This window comes from Ranitomeya variabilis, chromosome 3, assembly GCF_051348905.1.
Source record: "Ranitomeya variabilis isolate aRanVar5 chromosome 3, aRanVar5.hap1, whole genome shotgun sequence".
NCBI lineage: Eukaryota > Metazoa > Chordata > Amphibia > Anura > Dendrobatidae > Ranitomeya > Ranitomeya variabilis.
In genome coordinates, this window is record NC_135234.1 from 377362411 (window position 1) to 377383344 (window position 20934).

Genomic DNA, 20934 nt, shown 5'->3' on the forward strand with positions numbered 1-20934 from the left:
AAAATAAGCCCCCCACATGGCCATATTGACGGGAAAAAAAAAAAAAAAAAGTTAAGGCTCTGGAATGAAGAGGAGCGAAAAACAAAAACAGCTCCGGTGGTGAAGGGGTTAATATTAAATTTTCACTTTGGTGCAAAATTGCATGAAGGTGCCTATGTGTATAAAGTGCTTGACAATGTGCAATATGTCTACTTTCAGAAAATATATAGACAAGGGGCAGTCTATTAGCATTTTTTTATTGTTTCGATATGTAGAATATATATATATATATATATATATATATATATATATATATATATATATATATATATATATATATATATATATATATACACAGTGGGGCAAAAAAGTATTTAGTCAGTCAGCAATAGTGCAAGTTCCACCACTTAAAAAGATGAGAGGTGTCTGTAATTTACATCATAGGTAGACCTCAACTAAGGGAGACAAACTGAGAAAAAAAAATCCAGAAAATCACATTGTCTGTTTTTTTATCATTTTATTTGCATATTATGGTGGAAAATAAGTATTTGGTCAGAAACAAAATTTCATCTCAATACTTTGTAATATATCCTTTGTTGGCAATGACAGAGGTCAAACGTTTTCTGTAAGTCTTCACAAGGTTGCCACACACTGTTGTTGGTATGTTGGCCCATTCCTCCATGCAGATCTCCTCTAGATTAGTGATGTTTTTGGCTTTTCGCTTGGCAACACGGACTTTCAACTCCCTCCAAAGGTTTTCTATAGGGTTGAGATCTGGAGACTGGCTAGGCCACTCCAGGACCTTGAAATGCTTCTTACGAAGCCACTCCTTCGTTGCCCTGGCGGTGTGCTTTGGATCATTGTCATGTTGAAAGACCCAGCCACGTTTCATCTTCAATGCCCTTGCTGATGGAAGGAGGTTTGCACTCAAAATCTCACGATGCATGGCCCCATTCATTCTTTCATGTACCCGGATCAGTCGTCCTGGCCCCTTTGCAGAGAAACAGCCCCAAAGCATGATGTTTCCACCACCATGCTTTACAGTAGGTATGGTGTTTGATGGATGCAACTCAGTATTCTTTTTCCTCCAAACACGACAAGTTGTGTTTCTACCAAACAGTTCCAGTTTGGTTTCATCAGACCATAGGACATTCTCCCAAAACTCCTCTGGATCATCCAAATGCTCTCTAGCAAACTTCAGACGGGCCCGGACATGTACTGGCTTAAGCAGTGGGACACGTCTGGCACTGCAGGATCTGAGTCCATGGTGGCGTAGTGTGTTACTTATGGTAGCCTTTGTTATATTGGTCCCAGCTCTCTGCAGTTCATTCACTAGGACCCCCCACGTGGTTCTGGGATTTTTGCTCACCGTTCTTGTGATCATTCTGACCCCACGGGGTGGGATTTTGCGTGGAGCCCCAGATCGAGGGAAATTATCAGTGGTCTTGAATGTCTTCCATTTTCTAATTATTGCTCCCACTGTTGATTTCTTCACTCCAAGCTGGTTGCCTATTGCAGATTCAGTCTTCCCAGCCTGGTGCAGGGCTACAATTTTGTTTCTGGTGTCCTTTGACAGCTCTTTGGTCTTCACCATAGTGGAGTTTGGAGTCAGACTGTTTGAGGGTGTGCACAGGTGTCTTTTTATACTGATAACAAGTTTAAACAGGTGCCATTACTACAGGTAATGAGTGGAGGAAAGAGGAGACTCTTAAAGAAGAAGTTACAGGTCTGTGAGAGCCAGAAATCTTGATTGTTTGTTTCTGACCAAATACTTATTTTCCACCATAAAATGCAAATAAAATGATAAAAAAACAGACAATGTGATTTTCTGGATTTTTTTTTTCTCAGTTTGTCTCCCATAGTTGAGGTCTACCTATGATGTAAATTACAGACGCCTCTCATCTTTTTAAGTGGTGGAACTTGCACTATTGCTGACTGACTAAATACTTTTTTGCCCCACTGTATATATATATATATATATATATATAAATAATAATATGTGTGAAAAATCATTTTAATTCTGGTAGCCAAGGACTAAAAAAAAACAAAACCCCATAGGCAGTGAAAGGGTTAACCCCTTCCCGACCTGTGACACAGCGTATGCGTCATGAAAGTCGGTGCCAATCCGACCTGTGACGCATATGCTGTCACAGAATGATCGCGTCCCTGCAGATCGGGTGAAGGGGTTAACTCCCATTTTACCCGATCTGCAGAGACAGGGGGAGTGGTACTTCAGCCCAGGGGGGGTGGCTTCACCCCCCCCCGTGGCTACGATCGCTCTGATTGGCTGTTGAAAGTGAAACTGCCAATCAGAGCGATTTGTAATATTTCACCTATGAAAATGGTGAAATATTACAATCCAGCCATGGCCGATGCTGCAATAGCATCTGCCATGGCTGGAGACCCCGATCTGCCCCCACCCCACCGATCGCCTCCCCAGTCGTCCTTTTTGCCCCGATCTCCGTTCTGCTCCCCTCCTCCCTCCTGTCGGCTCCCCCGGTCCTCCTGTCTGCTCCCCAGGTCCTCCGATCCCCCCCCCCCCCCCGTGTTCCGGTCCCACCCCCCCATACTTACCTAGCTCCGATGTCCCTCCCGGTGTCCGGCCGTCTGCTTCATGGGCGCCGCCATCTTGGAAAATGGCGGGCGCATGCGCAGTGCGCCCGCCGAATCTGCCAGCCGGCAGATTCGTTCCTGCACATTTTGGTCGCTGTGATAAGTTCTATCACAGCGATCAAAATAAAAAAAAATAGTAAATAAATCACCCCCTTTATCACCCCCATAGGTAGGGACAATAATAAAATACAGAAAATATAATTATTTTTGTTTTTCCATTAGGGTTAGGGGTACGGTTAGGGGTAGGGTTAGGGGTACGGTTAGGGTTGCACTTAGGGTTGCACTTAGGGCTAGGGTTGCACTTAGGGATAGGGTTGCACTTAGGGCTAGGGTTGCACTTAGGGTTGCACTTAGGGCTAGGGTTGCACTTAGGGTTGCACTTAGGGCTAGGGTTGCACTTAGGGTTGCACTTAGGGCTAGGGTTGCACTTAGGGCTAGGGTTAGAATTAGGGTTAGAATTAGGGTTAGGGTTGGAATTAGGGTTAGAATTAGGCTATGTGCACACAGTGCGGATTTGGCTGCGGATCCGCAGCGGATTGGTCGCTGCGGATTCGTATCAGTTTTCCATCACGTTTACAGTACCACGTAAACCTATGGAAAACCAAATCCGCTGTGCCCATGGTGCGGAAAATACAGCGCGGAAACGCTGCGTTGTATTTTCCGCAGCATGTCAATTCTTTGTGCAATTCCGCAGCGTTTTACACCTGCTCCATAATAGGAATCCGCAAGTGAAATCCACACAAAAAACACTGGAAATCCGCGGTAAATCCGCAGGTAAAGCACAGTGCGTTTTACCTGCAGATTTTTCAAAAACTGCGGAAAAATCCACACAAATCCGCAACGTGAGCACATAGCCTTAGGGTTGGAATTAGGGGTAAGACTAGGGTTAGGGGTGTGTTGGGGTTAGGGTTGTGGTTAGGGTTGGGATTAGAGTTAGGGGTGTGTTGGGGTTAGTGTTGGAGTTAGAATTGAGGGGTTTCCACTTTTTAGGCACATCAGGGGGTCTCCAAACGTGACACGGCGCCACCATTCATTCCAGCCAATCTTGCGTTGAAAAAGTAAAATGGTGCTCTCTCCCTTCCGAGCCCCGACGTGTGCCCAAACAGTGCTTTACCCCCACATATGGGGTACCAGCGTACTCAGGAGAAACTGATCAAACAACTTTTGGGGTCCAATTTCTCCTGTAACCCTTGGGAAAATAAAAAATTGCGGGCTAAAAAATTATTTTTGAGGAAAGAAAAATGATTTTTTATTTTCACGGCTCTGCGTTATAAACTTCTGTGAAGCACTTGGGGGTTCAAAGTGCTCACCACACATCTAGATAAGTTCCCTTGGGGGTTTAGTTTCCAAAATGGGGTCACTTGTGGGGAGTTTCTACTGTTTAGGCACATCAGGGGCTCTGCAAACGCAACGTGATGCCCGCAGAGTATTCCATCAAAGTCTGCATTTCAAAACGTCACTACTTCACTTCCGAGCTCCGGCATGTGCCCAAACAGTGCTTTACCCCCACATATGGGGTATCACCGTACTCAGGAGAAACTGGACAACAACTCTTGGGGTCAAATTTCTCCTGTTACCCTTGGGAAAATAAAAAAAATCAGGGCTAAAAAAAATTTTTTTGAGGAAAGAAAACGTATTTATTATTTTCACGGCTCTGCGTTATAAACTTCTGTGAAGCACTTAGGGGTTCAAAGTGCTCACCACACATCTAGATAAGTTCATTTGGGGGTCTAGTTTCCAAAATGGGGTCACTTGTGGGGGGGTTTCTACTGTTTAGGCACATCAGGGGCTCTGCAAACGCAACGTGACGCCCGCAGAGCATTCCATCAAAGTCTGCATTTCAAAACGTCACTACTTCCCTTCCGAACCCCGACGTGTGCCCAAACAGTGGTTTACCCCCACATATGGGGTATCAGCGTACTCAGGAGAAACTGGACAACAAATATTGGGGTCAAATTTCCCCTGTTACCCTTGGGAAAATAAAAAATTCAGGGCTAAAAAATTTTTTTTGATAAAAGAAAAATTATTTTTTATTTTCATGGCTCTGCGTTATAAACTTCTGTGAAGCACTTGGGGGTTCAAAGTGCTCACCACACATCTAGATTAGTTCCTTGGGAGGTCTAGTTTCCAAAATGGGGTCACTTATGGGGAAGCTCCAATGTTTAGGCACACAGGGGCTCTCCAAACGCGACATGGTGTCCGCTAATGATTGGAGCTAATTTTCCATTCAAAAAGCCAAATGGCGTGCCTTCCCTTCCAAGCCCTGCCGTGCACCCAAACAGTGGTTTACCCCCACATATGGGGTATCATCGTACTCAGGACAAACTGGACAACAACATTTGGGGTCCAATTTCTCCTGTTACCCTTGGGAAAATAAAAAATTCTGGGCTAAAAATCATTTTTGAGGAAAGAAAAATTATTTTTTATTTTCACGGCTCTGCGTTATAAACTTCTGTGAAGCACTTGTTGGTTTAAAGTGCTCACTATGCATCTAGATAAGTTCCTTGGGGGGTCTAGTTTCCAAAATGGGGTCACTTGTGGGGGAGCTCCAATGTTTAGGCACACGGGGGCTCTCCAAACGCGACATGGTGTCCGCTAAAGATTGGAGCCAATTTTTCATTCAAAAAGTCAAATGGCGCTCCTTCCCTTCCGAATTCTGCCGTGCGCCCAAACAGTGGTTTACCCCCACATATGAGGTATCATCGTACTCAGAACAAATTGGACAACAACTTTCGTGGTCCAGTTTCTCCTTTTACCCTTGGGAAAATAAAAAAAATTGTTGCTAAAAGATCATTTTTGTGACTAAAAAGTTAAATGTTCATTTTTTCCTTCCATGTTGCTTCTGCTGCTGTGAAACACCTGAAGGGTTAATAAACTTCTTGAATGTGGTTTTGAGCACCTTGAGGGGTGCAGTTTTTAGAATGGTGTCACTTTTGGGTATTTTCAGCCATATAGAACCCTCAAATTGACTTCAAATGTGAGGTGGTCCCTAAAAAAAATGGTTTTGTAAATTTTGTTGTAAAAATGAGAAATCACTGGTCAAATTTTAACCCTTATAACTTCCTAGCAAAAAAAAAATGTTGTTTCCAAAATTGTGCTGATGTAAATTAGACATCTGGGAAATGTTATTTATTAACTATTTTGTGTCACATAACTCTCTGGTTTAACAGAATAAAAATTCAAAATGTGAAAATTGCAAAATTTTCAAAATTTTCTCCAAATTTCCATTTTTTTCACAAATAAACGCAGAAATTATCGACCTAAATTTACCACTAACATGAAGCCCAATATGTCACGAAAAAAAAATCTCAGAATTGCTACGATCCGTTGAAGCGTTCCCGAGTTATTACCTCATAAAGGGACACTGGTCAGAATTGCAAAAAAACGGCAAGGTCATTAAGGCCAAAATAGGCTGGGTCATGAAGGGGTTAAAGGGGTTTTCCCGTTAATTTTAATGAACATTTTAATTACATAGATTTTTTAATAATATTACATTTTAAAATTGGATGGGTTTACAAAAAATGCTCCTGTGCTGAGATAAATGTGCCCCTGCTATGTACTGTGTAATGTGTGTCTGACCATACAGGAACATGGACTGATCATACCACATCTCTTGGGCAGGGGAGGACACAAAAAAAAAAAAAAAAAAAAAAAAAAAAAAAGATACAGACATAACAGCAATGGGATCGCAAATGATTTATTCTTTTAAGTAAAACATTCCTTAAAAACCAGCAGCACTGTTCCTGCACAGTAAGACACAGCCATTACACAGTACTAGAGATGGGCGAACCCGAACAGTAAAGTTCGGCATCCCTACCGGACACCTGCTATTCAGGCACGGACAACAAAACACAGACTTCACCAGGAAGTCTGTGTTACTGTACAGGTTCGGCTGCCCGAACACCGGGTGTGTCACGTGCATGACAGTACGGCAAACACCGCTTCTGATCGGCAGTGAAATCATCCCCGCCGGTCAGAGAGCCACGGTTCCCCGCTGTCAAAAGACAGCGTAAGCGCATAGCTGTGATCGGAGATGTAAAGCTTTCCTCCGGTCACTGGTGTCAGCTGATGGGACTGCAGCTCCCATAATCCGACCCCTGCTGCCGCTAATAACAGCAAGAGCGGCTGATGGGTGTAGTCATTAGCCAGCTCTTACGCTGTAAATAATTAAAAAAAATAAAAAAAAACCCCGCATGGGTTCCCCTATATTTTTGATAACCAGCCAGGCAAAACTCACAGCTGGGGGCTGCAACCCTCAGCTGTCAGCTTCAAAAACGCTGGTTATCAAGAATAGAGAGATCCCCATGTTGTTGTTTTTTTAAATAAATATTTAAAAAAAAAAAAAAAAAAACTGCTTGGGGTCCCCATTTTTGACAACCAGCCTTGCTAAAGCAGACAGTTGGGGGCTGGTATTCTCAGGCTGGTAAGGGGTCATGGATCTTACCCCCCCCCCCCCCAGCCTAAATATAGCAGCCCGCAGCTGCCCAGTAAAGGCACATCTATTAGATGCACCAATTCTGGTGCTTTGCCCGGCTCTTCCCACATGCCCTGTGGTGGCAAGTAGGGTTAATATTTGTTGGGGTTGATATCACTTTTGTATTGTCATGTGATATCAAGCCCACGGATTAGTAATGGAGAGGCGTCTATAAGACACCCATCCATTACTAATGCTATAGTTATATGATAAATAAAGACATAACCAGAATAAAGTCCTTTATTAGAAATAAAACAAAACACATTTTTACTTAAAAATAAACAGTTACACTCACCTAACGTCTATTCCACCGAAGGCTTCAGGAAAATGTCAGTGGTGCGAGGCAGGAGCCATTGATCTACTGGCGGTGGGTTTAAAAAAAAAATTTAAATAAAAAATGGCGTTGTGTCAGCACATGTGCAAATTGAGATCTTGGCTCAATGACGAGCAGAGATCTCAATCCACACATACGCCGACTCCGGTGCCATTTTCCTGAAGCCCACCCCCAGAAGACCAATTGCTCCTGCCTCACACTGCCAGAACACCCCCTCCTCCAAAGCCCAGGACTGGCAGCATCATCCCATTCTTGCAGCGGCAACCCTGTCCCACTCCCGGTAAGCTAAATTCAGATTCAGCTGTACCCCCATTTTCACATAAATTACTTTTTACTGTTTTTTTTCCTCATCTAACTTTGATGTGCATCTTATGGTCTGGTGAATTGGATAGTCCAAAAAATATGGTAAGCACCTCCTACAACTATGGCCTTTAACCCCGAGAGATCAGAATTTACGGTCTACAGTAATTATGACTGATTTCTAGTTATACCCAACTTAAAAAAAAAAAAAAAAAATGATATGCGAGTGAATCAGCAATATTCATATACAGATGGCATAGCATAAAATGCTCAATTAAATTGTTTACATCTGTTGCTAACAATCATAAATGGTTACACAGATTACAAAGCACTGGATTTAAAATATCAACCTTAATGCCATCTAATGCATTTTCATTTTTTTTTTAGGGCACATAGCCTGAAAGTATATTGTACATATTGCAAATTTTCTATATAGCAAATCTGTATATGCCTGTATAGTATATATATCAGTTTATATTCGCTCACTCAGGATTAATCCATGAACTGGTTTTCAGTCTCTTGCTGGATAATCTGCTGGGATTACAGTGTATCTGAAATCAGATTTTATATCAATATTAAATCGCCAGTGTATAGAGGGGGATGGGTCAGCCAAGGACATCAGATCACCTTCGTGCTCAAGTAAAACAGTGTAGGAGGTTAGTGATGATTTGCTATGCATTTAAGATCATTATACGCACACTAAAGAATAACATTTAAGCCAATGATCTAGGAAACAGGCCAATGAGACACTATACGCTATGCCCATATCTTTCATAGGGCTCTTCGAGTACATAGTATACCAAAACTATCTCCAGCCGCCGCATGGTACACTAAAATCATACAATTTCCTTGTAAAAAATTTTCACCTTGCTATTGCTTCTGACTTTGTAGGCTGTACTAGAAGAAATGCAGTACAGTATCATGCTGGTAACTGGTAGGGCAGATATGAGATGGTGGAGGTGATGCACAGGCAGGTGCCAATCATCTAGTGAAAGATGGCAAGGACAGATTGGCAAAGTCAAGAGGTATTCCATATTCAGTTCAAGCCACTGAAAATCCTGCAGATGATTTCCTAGAGAGGTGGTAAAAAGAACTCCAGCAAATAACATGCCCTAGAAACGGAATTAGTCTTTCCAGAGAACACCTTCACTTCACAATTTGACCTAAAAAGGTTGATCAACACATGGAGCCCTTTGAGTCCTATTAGTGCGGCTTAGATGTTTATATATACACATGCAATTACAGCAACAACAATAGAATGGAATTTCCTCTCCGTTAAAAAAAAAAAAAAAATTCTAGACATTGCTAAATAATGCCGGAGGGCGAAATATAATATGAGAAAGCTTTTTGTGTCAGTTTGAGAAGTGCAGAGAACATAACATGCTAGAATCCTTTATTGTGTATTATGGCTGTATTATCCACTGCCCTCTCCGGCAGAATGGTGCATTCATAGTAATCTTGGTTTTGATTTTAATCCTGCATGAAGTGGATGGGAAAGCAGGGGGGAATGGTTTACAGCAAACTCAATTCCAATTCATAATTCTCTCTTAAAACCAACATAATCCGCGAGCCAAGGCCAAACCCAGTATAGGAAAAAAGGTGGAAAGATGCAAACTAGCAAAATGGAAAGAAAAATACATAAAAAGGAGACAAATTGATCTTATAAACCCAATTGGAAAATCAAATGGGAGATAAAAACAGATTCATAGATGGATGACAAGAAGAGAAAAGTTATAAGTTACACAGAAACACAGCAGAACACAGAAACTCGATACATGCCTACTTGGGGAAAAGCTGCATCAATTACTATCCAGACACAAATGAGAAAATGTATATTTTATTATAACTGAGCATCTGAATGAAGACAACAGTCATAAAACTTCTGGTATAATTCAATAAAAACAAAACCATGGGTCTTTACATTTAAAATGACCCTAGATGTTATACCGCAGTGAAGAATGCAGGATGCACCTGCTGGTTGTGTAAAATGTATGTTCAGTAGATAAGCCACAAACTTGGGAAAAACAAACTCCAAAACATCTACATTCTCATTTGTCTGGAGTCATGAACTGAAAGGTAGAACACTAGGAATTGAACTTCTTTGGAATGTGTTTGGAAAGTCCTTAAAACGTTGATCAGACCCTCCACTTTCGGTCACCCACTGATTTAAGGTGAAGCGTCTAGATGGCTTATTTCCAAACCGAGGATGGTTCCTAAAAACATAGAACACAACAATGTCACAAACACAAAATATGTATTATACGTTCATTTCAGTGTGAATAAGAAACAAATGTAAGCATTTTAATATAGCAGCTAAACTGTAGTATTGTAAATATCACAATTTAGCAAAATCATCTTCCCATTTGGACACTCCTATGGGCAGATTCTCCTCAAAACACTAGCAACAAATGTGCTCTACAATACAATGAACACATAAAATTACATATAATAAGCTTGAAATCTTTCATTATTTGTTTAGGAATTACAGAGGTTGGGGGGGGGAAATCTCAATTTTTTGGGACCTAGCCACATCCCAGTGACCAGCCCACTTGAGGTCACCAAGGGGTGTATGAGGGAGTGACATTTATCTAATAAAATCAGATTCTGAATTCTAAATCATTGCTCGGTTTTGAGAGATATAGCTCGCTGCAGGATTGTACCATATGTCAACTGGAGCACTGGTGGTCATGGCCTCATCCATCAATTGTCAGTCATTTGTGTAATTGTTCTGATGACCGGAGTGCTGGATGGTGACAAATTGGTGGCAGCAGTGGAGTATCTGTGTGATCCCCTGGCTGTTCCCTGACAACATTGTTCTTGCATTTTCACATGCTCAAAAGGAATTTTAACTCAATATTGCATGACAAATTAAATAGCCTTAAGTGATTCCAACCACTGATATTGCATGGCTATTCATAGGAATTCTCATTTTGTGGTGTGCCAGGGAAGGAGACACTAAAAAAAATAAAATCTGTGAGACAGCAGAAATTTAGTGGCTAAAACAACCATTAGGTCCACTATATAATTTTAAAACACTTACCCTACCAAAACACAAGTTAAAACTACTTAAAATTATATAGCTCTAATATCCTCTTCATCCCATAACCCCAGGTATTCAACACTTAATTCACTCCTCTAGAACACTGGATGGAGCAGATAAAAAGTGAGATTGGTTATGAGCGCCATTTTGTGGGGGTTCAGAAACAGGCCCTGATGGAGCCATTGACCATAGGAGAAAACACTATGTGAATCTAGTCTTAGTGCTACAGCGTTATTATGAAATAAATGTGATCAGTTAATCGGCCTGGCTTTTCTGCTTGTCTTGAGAAAAATCTCGCTTTCCAGACTCCAACTTGCCTGACTATACTACAATCATCAAGTACATGCCTCACAAGTCAGATAGCATCTACTGTTATTTGTTGCCAGCAATGACTACACCAAATGTCCCCAATCCTTAGTTTGCCAAGTCAAAACTATTGCAGCCAAATGGGTTATCAAACTTTGGTAAGAACTGCAGCTGAACTGATTTTCCTTCACGTTACCTTTCATCATTGCTGAAAAACTACTATTGTTTGAACATGTTGACAGCATCTCACTAAAATTTACTACCTTCTATCCCTTAAAGTCATTCCTTCATCTCAACTTTGGAGGAAATATAAACTGCCACGGTTTTAACTTATCAGCGACACTTTCTCCAGCAGCCTCAGACAATGAATCGAGCAGACGTCAAGGCTATCTCCTCCTCATTCAGGAAAGGTTTGTACACAACACAGTTCTCAAGAATGCTGGGGTCCCAGCAGTCAGACCCTTGGGTATCACCAGTTATCCCCTAATTTATTAAATTTTGATTATGAGAATAACCCTTGCACTGGCAAGTTTAGCAAGACCAAAAAGCCTGTGAGTACACCTAAGACAAATATAGTAGATGGATTGTAAGTTATGGCAAGGGCATTTATAGCTGGCGATGGAACTGGGTCACTGGTGTTTACTGACGATTGACTGGAGATAAATGTAGACGGATGAATTATTAAGTGAATCTGAGCAGAATTTATTGCTATATACAGTCAAATGCTGCAAAACTATTAGAATACCACCTCACGTTACAGATAGATGATGGCCAAAAAACCCCAACAGCTTCTTAAGGTAAAGTCATAGAATATTCATCATTGGCTGAGTAAATCACTTAACATCAATCTGACTGTAGGTTTTTCTGCTTTCAGTTTTGTCTTCAGTTAGTGGAAAAAATGCTAAAACAAGCAGCATGTGGAGATGGCAGCAGTACAATTCTGGCAAAGCATCTAAAAAGGAGGAAAAAGGAGGAAACTGTATTTGGTAATGTCAATGTACACCAGACTTTAAACGGTCAAAGGCTGCAAAGTATTTGTATCTACATAATAAAGAAATACTTATATTTATCTTGTGCAATTACTGTACATACTCTAGTATCAGCTGAGCTTTTCAGCACATTTTTTTTTGTGTGCTGAATACGCCCCCCCCCTCGGCTTATACACGAGTCATTGTCCCAGAAGCCGGTAGGGGAAGGGGAGCAGCGGATCACAGGAGACGGTGGCTGTCACGGTGCCTGCTGGTAAAGAGAAATGAATATTCACTGCAGTGGCAACGAATATTCATTTATTTTATAGCACGCATGGTTACAGCCGCAGGCTTCTAGCAGCTGTAAAAAAACAAACAAACAAACAAAAACCTCCTACTTACCTTCCCTGCGCGCCCACGCAGCATCTTGTCTCGGCTTCCAGCAGCTCCTGCGGCTGAGTGATCACGTGTCCGTGGTGAGTGGAGCAAGGTGAATATTCATTACCTTAACATCTTCACCGTACTAGTACTGCTCTGCGGGAACTGCATTTCTGCCAGAGCAGTACTAGTACGGCACCGCGATCACCGCTGTATGTGACAGCTGACACCCCACAGCAACGCCCACGTGGGCGGTGCTAGCACCGATTGTGGGCATTTAATCCCTCTGACAGTAGTGATGGCCTCGGGTCCTTTAGGGAGGTGGCTTGTCAGCGCCTGCTGAGAGCAAGCGCTTGCATGCCTCCTTCCCTGTCTGTCAGCACTGCTGAGTATCAGATCAGTGATCTAAGTCTCAGATCAGCTATCTGACATTATATAGTAACACTGGGACAATGTAATAAAGTTAAAAAAAATAATGATGAGATATATATATATATCTATTTATTAATACCCAAAAATTCATGTAAATAATAAAAAAGTACACATATTTGGTATCGCCGCGTCCATAACTACCCACTCTATAAAGCTGTCCCACTAGTTAACCCCTTCATTGAACACTGTATAAAAAAAAAAATACAAGGCAAAATACAATACTTTATCATCATACTGCCGAACAAAAAGTGCAATAAAACGCTATTAAAAAGACAGATGTAAATAAAATTGCTACCACTGAAAATGTCATCTTGTCCAGCAAAAAACAAGCCGCCATACAGCTCCATCAGCACAAAAATAAAAAAAAAAGTTATAGCACTCAGAATAAAGCCATTCAAAAAATAATTGTTTCTGTGAAATAGTTTTTATTGTGTAAAAGTGCCAAAACAAAAAAACCCCAAAACAATATAAATGAGGTATTGCTGTAATCGTACTGACTCGAAGAATAAAGCGGTCTTATCAATTTTGCCACATGCGTTCCGGAACGGTAGATTTAAAATAAAATAAAAAATGTAATTCCTGAATTGCTGGTTTTTGTTCTGTCTCCCAAAAATATCATGTCCCCGAAAATGGTACCTATAAAAAAGGTCAGCTTGTCCCACAAAAAACAAGCCAAAATATGAAAAAATTATAGTTCTCAAAATGAGGTGATGCAAAAACTATTTGGCTGGCGTCACACTGGCGAGTTTTACGGACGTATGAGCGCAGAAAATACACCCGTAAAATACGCATAACACACGGCCCAATGATTCCAATGATTCTCTATGGCCCAGCTCCTATCAGCCGTATTAAACTGATCCGTATCATACGGTCTTCTACGGCCGTACAAAATCGCATCATGCTGCGTTTGTCACCGTAATGCGCAAAAAAAAAAAAAAAAAAAAAAAAAAAAAATCGCCAATGAAAGTCTATCGGAGCGAGAAAAATACGGATTACACACGGACCAGCAGTGTGACTTGCGAGAAATACGCAGCAGTGTTATATAGAAAAGCCGGTAATTCAATTGCCGGCTTTTCATTTCTCCTTCACAAACCCGACAGGATATGAGACATGTTTTACATACAGTAAACCATCTCATATCCCTTTTTTTTTTGCATATTCCACACTACTAATGTTAGTAGTGTGTATGCGCAAAATTTGGGCACTGTAGCTTGTAAAATAAAGGGTTAAATCGCAGTAAAAATTGGCGTGGGCTCCCGCGCAATTTTCTCCGCCAGAGTGGTAGAGCCAGTGACTGAGGGCAGATATTAATAGCCTAGAGAGGGTCCATGGTTATTGGCCCCCCCTGGCTACAAACATCTGCCCCCAGCCACCCCAGAAAAGGCACATCTGGAAGATGCGCCAATTCTGGCACTTGGCCACTCTCTTCCCACTCCCGTGTAGCGGTGGGATATGGGGTAATGAAGGGTTAATGTCACCTTGCTATTGTAAGGTGACATTAAGCCAGATTAATAATGGAGAGGCGTCAATTATGACACCTATCCATTATTAATCCAATAGTACGAAATGGTTAATAAAACACACACACATTATTTAAAAGTATTTTAATGAAATAAAGACACATGTTCTTGTAATATTTTATTATACTGGTAATCCACCTGAAAACCCTCATTCTGTAACAAAGGAAAAATAAAAAAAACAACAATATCTCATACCTTCCGTCGCTCAGGTAAAGTCCCACGAAGTAAATGCATCTGAAGGGGTTAAATTATTTTACAGCCAGGAGCTGTGCTAAAGCCGTGCTCGTGGCTGTAAAACCCCCGGGGAATGAATGGATTGCAGGGAATCGAATGACCTGTAGTTACCTTGAGTTGCGGTGATGCGCCCTCTGCCCGTGTCTTTATTTCATTAAAGGACTTTGTAATAATGTGTGTATGTTTTATTAACCATTTCGTACTATTGGATTAATAATGGATAGGTGTCATAATTGACGCCTCTCCATTATTAATCTGGCTTAATGTCACCTTACAATAGCAATGTGACATTAACCCTTCATTACCCCATATCCCACCGCTACACGGGAATGGGAAGAGAGAGGCCAAGTGCCAGAATAGGCGCATCTTCCAGATGTGCCTTTTCTGGGGTGGCTGGGGGCAGATGTTTGTAGCCAGGGGGGGGCCAATAACCATGGACCCTCTCTAGGCTATTAATATCTGCCCCCAGTCACTGGCTTTACCACTCTGGCGGAGAAATTGCGCGGGAGCCCACGCCAATTTTTTCCGCCATTCAACCCTTTATTTTACAAGTTACAGTGCCCACATTTTGCACATACACACTACTAACATTAGTAGTGTGGAATATGCAAAAAAAAAAAAAAGGGATATGAGATGGTTTACTGTATGTAAACCATGTCTCATATCCTGTCGGGTTTGGGAAGGAGAAAGAAAAAGCCGGCAATTGAATTACCGGCTTTTCACATATATCGCGCCGAATTAAATATAAATACAGAATATAAATAAATTATATATATCTATATATATCTGTCTCAATGACACACATATATATCTGTCTCAATGACACACATAAATATCTGTCTCAATGACACACATATATATATCTATAAATATCTGTCTCAATGACACACATATATATATATATATCTATAAATATCTGTCTCAATGACACATATATATATATATCTGTCAATGACATACACACATATATATATATATATATATATATCTCTATAAATATCTGTCTCAGTGACACATATATATATCTGTCTCATTGACATATATGTCTCAATGAGATATATATATCACACACACACATATACACACATACTGTATATATGTTTTAACGAACATTTAAGCACATAAATCCATTAGATGTCGGTTTAGCAAGCCTGCGAGAAAATATCGCAGTACGGATGCCATACGGAGGATGCCATGCGCAAAATACGCTGACACACCCTGCCTACGGATGACATACGGATCACTATTTTGGGGACTTTTCTGCGTATTACGGCCGGAAAAAACGGACCATATTTACATACGCCGAGTGTGACGCCGGCCTTTTTTGCAATAAAAAAGCGTCTTTTAGTGTGTGACAGCTGCCAAGCCTAAAAACCCAATATAAATCTGGTATGGCTCCAACCTGAAGAATAAAGTCACCTCACGAGGAACGGCGTGAAAATAAATAAATAAAACCAATTCTTCACATGCTGTTAATTTTTTCATTTTGCCTCCCAAAGATCGCAGTAAGGCGTACATTTATCCTGCGCTCTGCGCAGAGTGCTTACACCGGGGTTTCTGTATAAATCTCTGAAATACGTGATTCAGACAGAACCTCTGGCGGAAGATTCCCGAAAAATGAGGCAGATGGAGGCACTGTGGGCGCCATAGGACCTGTAATCCGGCGATGTCCATCTTTTTAGAATTGCATAAACGTGCTGTCGGCCACAGTTTTGTGCACTTCTGAAAAAAAAAAGCCGGATTACTTACCGGTAATGCTCTTTTATTGAGTCCACGACAGCACCCCACATGAGAGAGAGGGATCCGCCCATAGGAACAGGAAACCTACAGAATAAAAGGAGGCGGTCCCCTCTCCTCCTCAGTTTAGTTTACAGAGTATAAAAAGGGAACCGCAAAAGCTTTAGTATTAATTCTTATTCAGTAACATACATTTCTTAAACTCTATACAACCATTATTTGCCACAACAGCACCCCACGAGAGATTTTCAGAGAGTCATTATCTGGGTGGGATTACTGTACTAAGAACAGCTCTACCAAGGGTTAGATCAGAAATCTAGATAGATCAAGTCTATAATGGTTGTAGAAGGTAGAAGGTGTAGACCAGGTTGCGGCCTTACATATTAAATGGATTGGTACATCCGCCCGTTGCGCCCAGGAGGAAGCCATGCCTCGTGTTGAATGTGCCTTTATCCCCACTGGAGGAATTTCGCCCTTTGACGTATAGGCCAAACATATTGCTTCTCTGATCCACCAAGATATGGTAGCTCTTGTAACCCCATGTCCTTTCTTGCGGCCCTGAAAGGAGACAAACAGAGCCCTACTCTGCCTCCATGTCTGAGACCTCTCTATGCAAGTCAGGATGGCTCTTATGACATCTAAGGCGTAGAACTTATGTTGTTCTGGGGTTACAGGGGAACCTAAAAAGGAAGGGAGAAAAATTTCCTGAGATCTGTGATAGGTGGATGCCACCTTAGGGAGGTATGAGGGATCAGGTTTTAGGACTATCCGATCCTGAAATACTAGCAAGAAAGGTGGGTCTACTGATAGGGCCTGGATGTCACTAACCCTCCTAGCTGAGGTTAGGGCTACCAATAGGGCTACTTTATACGTTAGAACATTTAGAGGTATGGAATCTAGTGGTTCAAATGGGGAGTCAGTTAAGGACTCTAGTACTAAATTTAAATCCCACGGAGGTAGACGAGTAATATGGACCGGATTACTTCATTCACAAGACTTTATAAATCTGGAGACCCACCTATTAGCTGCTATATTGCATCCATATAGGGCTCCTAATGCTGAGACCTGAACTCTTAAGGTGTTTACCGATAATCCTAATTCTCTACCTTTTTGTAGGAACTCTAGAATAGGTATTACCGGAACTTGCTTAGTGAACGGTATTGTATAAAAGTTTAAGAATTTCTTCCACACCCTACTATATATTAGGGTGGTAGATCTTTTCCTACTTAGTAACAGGGTGTTTACTAGTTGTTCTGAAAAACCCCTTGAACTTAACTGCCGCTCAAATTCCACGCCGTCAAGTGAAGCCCTTTCACTTGCGGGTGGAAAAAGGCCCCTGGGACAGCAGTTCCTTGTCTAATGGAAGAATCCATGAATCGCATAGACACATGCTCTGGAGACAGGAGAACCACGGTCTCTTTGGCCAAAAGGGTGCAATGAGGATTACCCTTGCTTGTTCCCTCCTGATCTTCCTGATCACTAGTGGAATCAGAGACATTGGAGGAAAGGCGTATGCCAGTTTGAACTTCCAAGGATGGTGGTGGAGAGAGTCCAACATGTCTGGATGATCCATGAAGTTCAGGGAAGCGAACCTTTTTACCTGTCTGTTGTCTCTTGTGGCAAACAGATCTACCGTATTTGAGGTATACCCCATGCTCTTGTTATTACTCTGAATACATTTCTGTTTAAGGTCCATTCTCCCTGGCGTAGCATGTTTCGACTGAGGTAGTCTGCTTTGCTACTTTCTACCCCTCTGATGTGTAGGGCTGTTAAGGATGCAAGATGAGACTCTGCCAATTGGAAGATCTCTGCTGCTATGGTCATCAGACTTCCTGATCGTGCACCACCTTGACGGTTTACATATGCCACTGTGGTGGAATTGTCCGAGAAAACTCTTACATGTGCTCCTTGAATCTGCGGAAGAAAATGATATAAGGCATTTTCTACCGCTCTTAATTCTTTCCAATTGGAAGAACATGTTAATTCTGCCTGATTCCAGGTGTCTTGGACCAGATTATCCTCCATATGTGCACCCCACCCCATAGGGCTGGGGTCGGTAGTAATTATTTTAGAAGGGTCTATTATCCAAGGTACACCCCCTGAAAGGTGTTCCATATCTAGCCACCAGGATAGGGATCTTATGACATCCCTGGAAAGAGTTAGTTTACTCTCCAGATGTCTTTTTCTTCCCTGAACTGACAATACTTCATACTGTAATTGGCGGGTATGAAACTGAGCCCACGGTACAGCTGGAATACATGAGGATAATGATCTTAGTAAGGACATAGCTTTCCTTAGTGTCATGTGGGGGTTTTCTATTGCCTCTGACACCTTTGATTGTATAGTCACTTTTTTTGAATGCGGGAGGAAGCTTTTCTGACTTACGGAGTCTAGCTGGATCCCTAGAAATATTTGAACGGTCTCTGGGTTCAGTCAGGACTTTTCGAAGTTGACGATCCAACCCAACTGCTGTAGGGATGAGATCGTATTAGACAGTCGCATTTTACATTGAGTTATAGAATCTCCTACCACCAGAAAATCATCCAGGTACGGTATTATCAATGTGTCCCGTTGGCGTAGATGAGCCATCACTTCTAATATCACCTTTGTGAAGAGGCGGGGAGCCATAGAAAGCCCAAAGGGCATTGCTACATATTGAAAGTGACGAACCTGTCCTGCCAGGATGACTGCTACTCTTAGGTACTGCTGGTGTTCGGCATGTATGGGAAGATGATAGTAGGCATCTTTTAGGTCTATCCCGGCCATGACACACCTAGGGAACAGAAGTTTTATGGCAGAACTAATAGATTCCATCTTAAAAAGTATGGTTACGCAAAAAGGAATTTAATTTTCTGAGATTCATGATGGTTCTAAATGAACCATCTGGTTTATTGATCAAAAACAAAGGGGAATAGAACCCCTTTCCTTTTTGGTCCTGGGGAACCTCTATCAATACTTTTTTAGATAGAAGAGATAGGATCTCTGATTCTAGAGCTTCATGTTGTTCCCGTCCTTTTGGTGATGTTACTATAAAAGAATCCCAAGGGATTCTATTAAACTCTAATTTTAATCCGTATTTAACAATGTCCAGAATCCAATGGCTAGATGTTATTTGTTCCCATTTAGAAAAGAAATATTTTAATCTGCCGCCTACTTCATGGTTAGCGGTGCTTGCTACGCTTTGAATTATTGGATCCGGTAAACAGAGCACCTTTTTGTTTTGGATCCTTTGTCTCCCAGCGCTCCCTTTGCTCAAACGGTTTGTTCTTGGTAAAGGGGTGTCTTCTGAAGGCTCTCCTGTAAGATGGAAGATATTGGTTAGGGAAGCCCTTCTTTCGCTCTCCTGCTTTATTTAAGAGCTCATCCAGTGTTTTCCCAAAAGGAACTCACCCTGGCAGGGGATCGCACAAAGTTTTGCTTTGGCCTGTGCGTCCCCTTTCCAGTTTTTTAACCAGAGTGCTCGCCGGGCTGTGTTCACTAGGCCGGCTGATCTGGCTGCTAGGTGTAGCGAATCCAGAGAGGCATCTGCTAGGAACGCTATCGCCTCTTATTAGAGGGATTTTCGGTAGGATTGACTCTCTCGAAGCTCTACCTCTAATTTGTTCCTCCAGCTGCTCCATCCACACTAGCAGCGACCTTGCAGTGCAGGTACCAGAAATAGCTGGCCTGAATGCCCCCGTGTTAGCCTCCCATGATCTTTTAAGTAAGGCTTCCGCTTTTCGGTCCAACGGGTCAGTTAGAATCCCCGAATCTTCAACTGGCAAGACCGAATGTTTGGAAGTTGAAGCTACTGCAGCATCAACTTTTGGTACTTTTGACCAAGAATTCAGCTCTTCATCACTGAAGGGATAGCGTCTCTTAGCGGAGGATGGTAAGAATCCTCTTGTATTCTGCTTATCCCACTCCTTTTTAATTAGTTCTTTAATTGTGGGTATGACGGGGAAGGATCTACGCTTTTTCTGTCCTAACTCCGCAAACATAATGTCTTGAGCTGACTTTCCCCCCTTCTGTCTGGGCACCCCATCGTGCTTCTAACAGCTTTTACTAGGTTGTCTACACTGCTATTAGGTAGACAAAGCCCCTCTTCATTCTCGGATGAACTCGGCTGAGATTCATTTTCGTCTGAGGATTTATGTAACCCCTCTGACTCTGAGCTTGCTGGAGATTGGGACCTGCTTGGTTGTCGGGTACTGGTGCTACTTGCATGCGCCAAACCCTGCATTTCTTCCCGGATTATGGCTCTAACGTCAGACGGAGTCATTATATTCTCCTGTTGTAAGGTTAGTATGATGCATTCTGAGCATAACCTTTTCGTATAAGAATCCGGAAGGGGTTGCGTACATAAAGCACATTTCTTGTGCTTGGATTTATAGGAAGAGGATTTTTAAAAACTCACCCAGTGAAGCTGACAGGTACCGGTTCTGGACGCGGATTTTTTGATAAAAGATCTCTGTTCGGTGGTAGATCGTTTTTCCTGAGGTCGACCCCCACTCTTGGTGCTGCTCCTGGCGCTTGTCTCCTTGCTGGGAGAATGCTCTGTCGCAGGAAGTGCGCTTCGTCGGCCGATGAAGCCATACTTACACACACAGGCCGATGCTAGCGCTGCATTTTTAAATCTG

At 42.0% G+C, this 20934-nt stretch overlaps 2 protein-coding genes across 9 annotated transcripts in view; one reads left to right on the forward strand and one right to left on the reverse strand.

Annotated features, from left to right (window-relative positions):
• LOC143816051 (uncharacterized) overlaps positions 1–20934 on the forward strand; it is a 146582-nt gene that overhangs the window by 88137 nt on the left and 37511 nt on the right. The window contains exon 1 of one of the 2 annotated variants that reach the window (XR_013223878.1): positions 11957–12032. The exons of the other annotated variant lie outside the window; for it this stretch is intronic. The gene's annotated coding sequence lies outside the window, so the exon portion shown is untranslated. Of the gene's footprint in view, positions 1–11956; positions 12033–20934 lie in introns of those variants that run through there. 2 annotated transcript variants of the gene reach the window in all.
• Positions 9522–20934, reverse strand: part of S100PBP (S100P binding protein) — a 108311-nt gene continuing 96898 nt past the window's right edge. For 6 of the 7 annotated variants that reach the window (XM_077295983.1, XM_077295984.1, XM_077295987.1 and 3 more), the window contains exon 6: positions 9522–9913. In XM_077295983.1, coding sequence (XP_077152098.1) covers positions 9763–9913 — 151 coding nt within the window. In that variant the 3' untranslated portion in view covers positions 9522–9762. The other variant, XM_077295989.1, reaches the window with a different exon arrangement.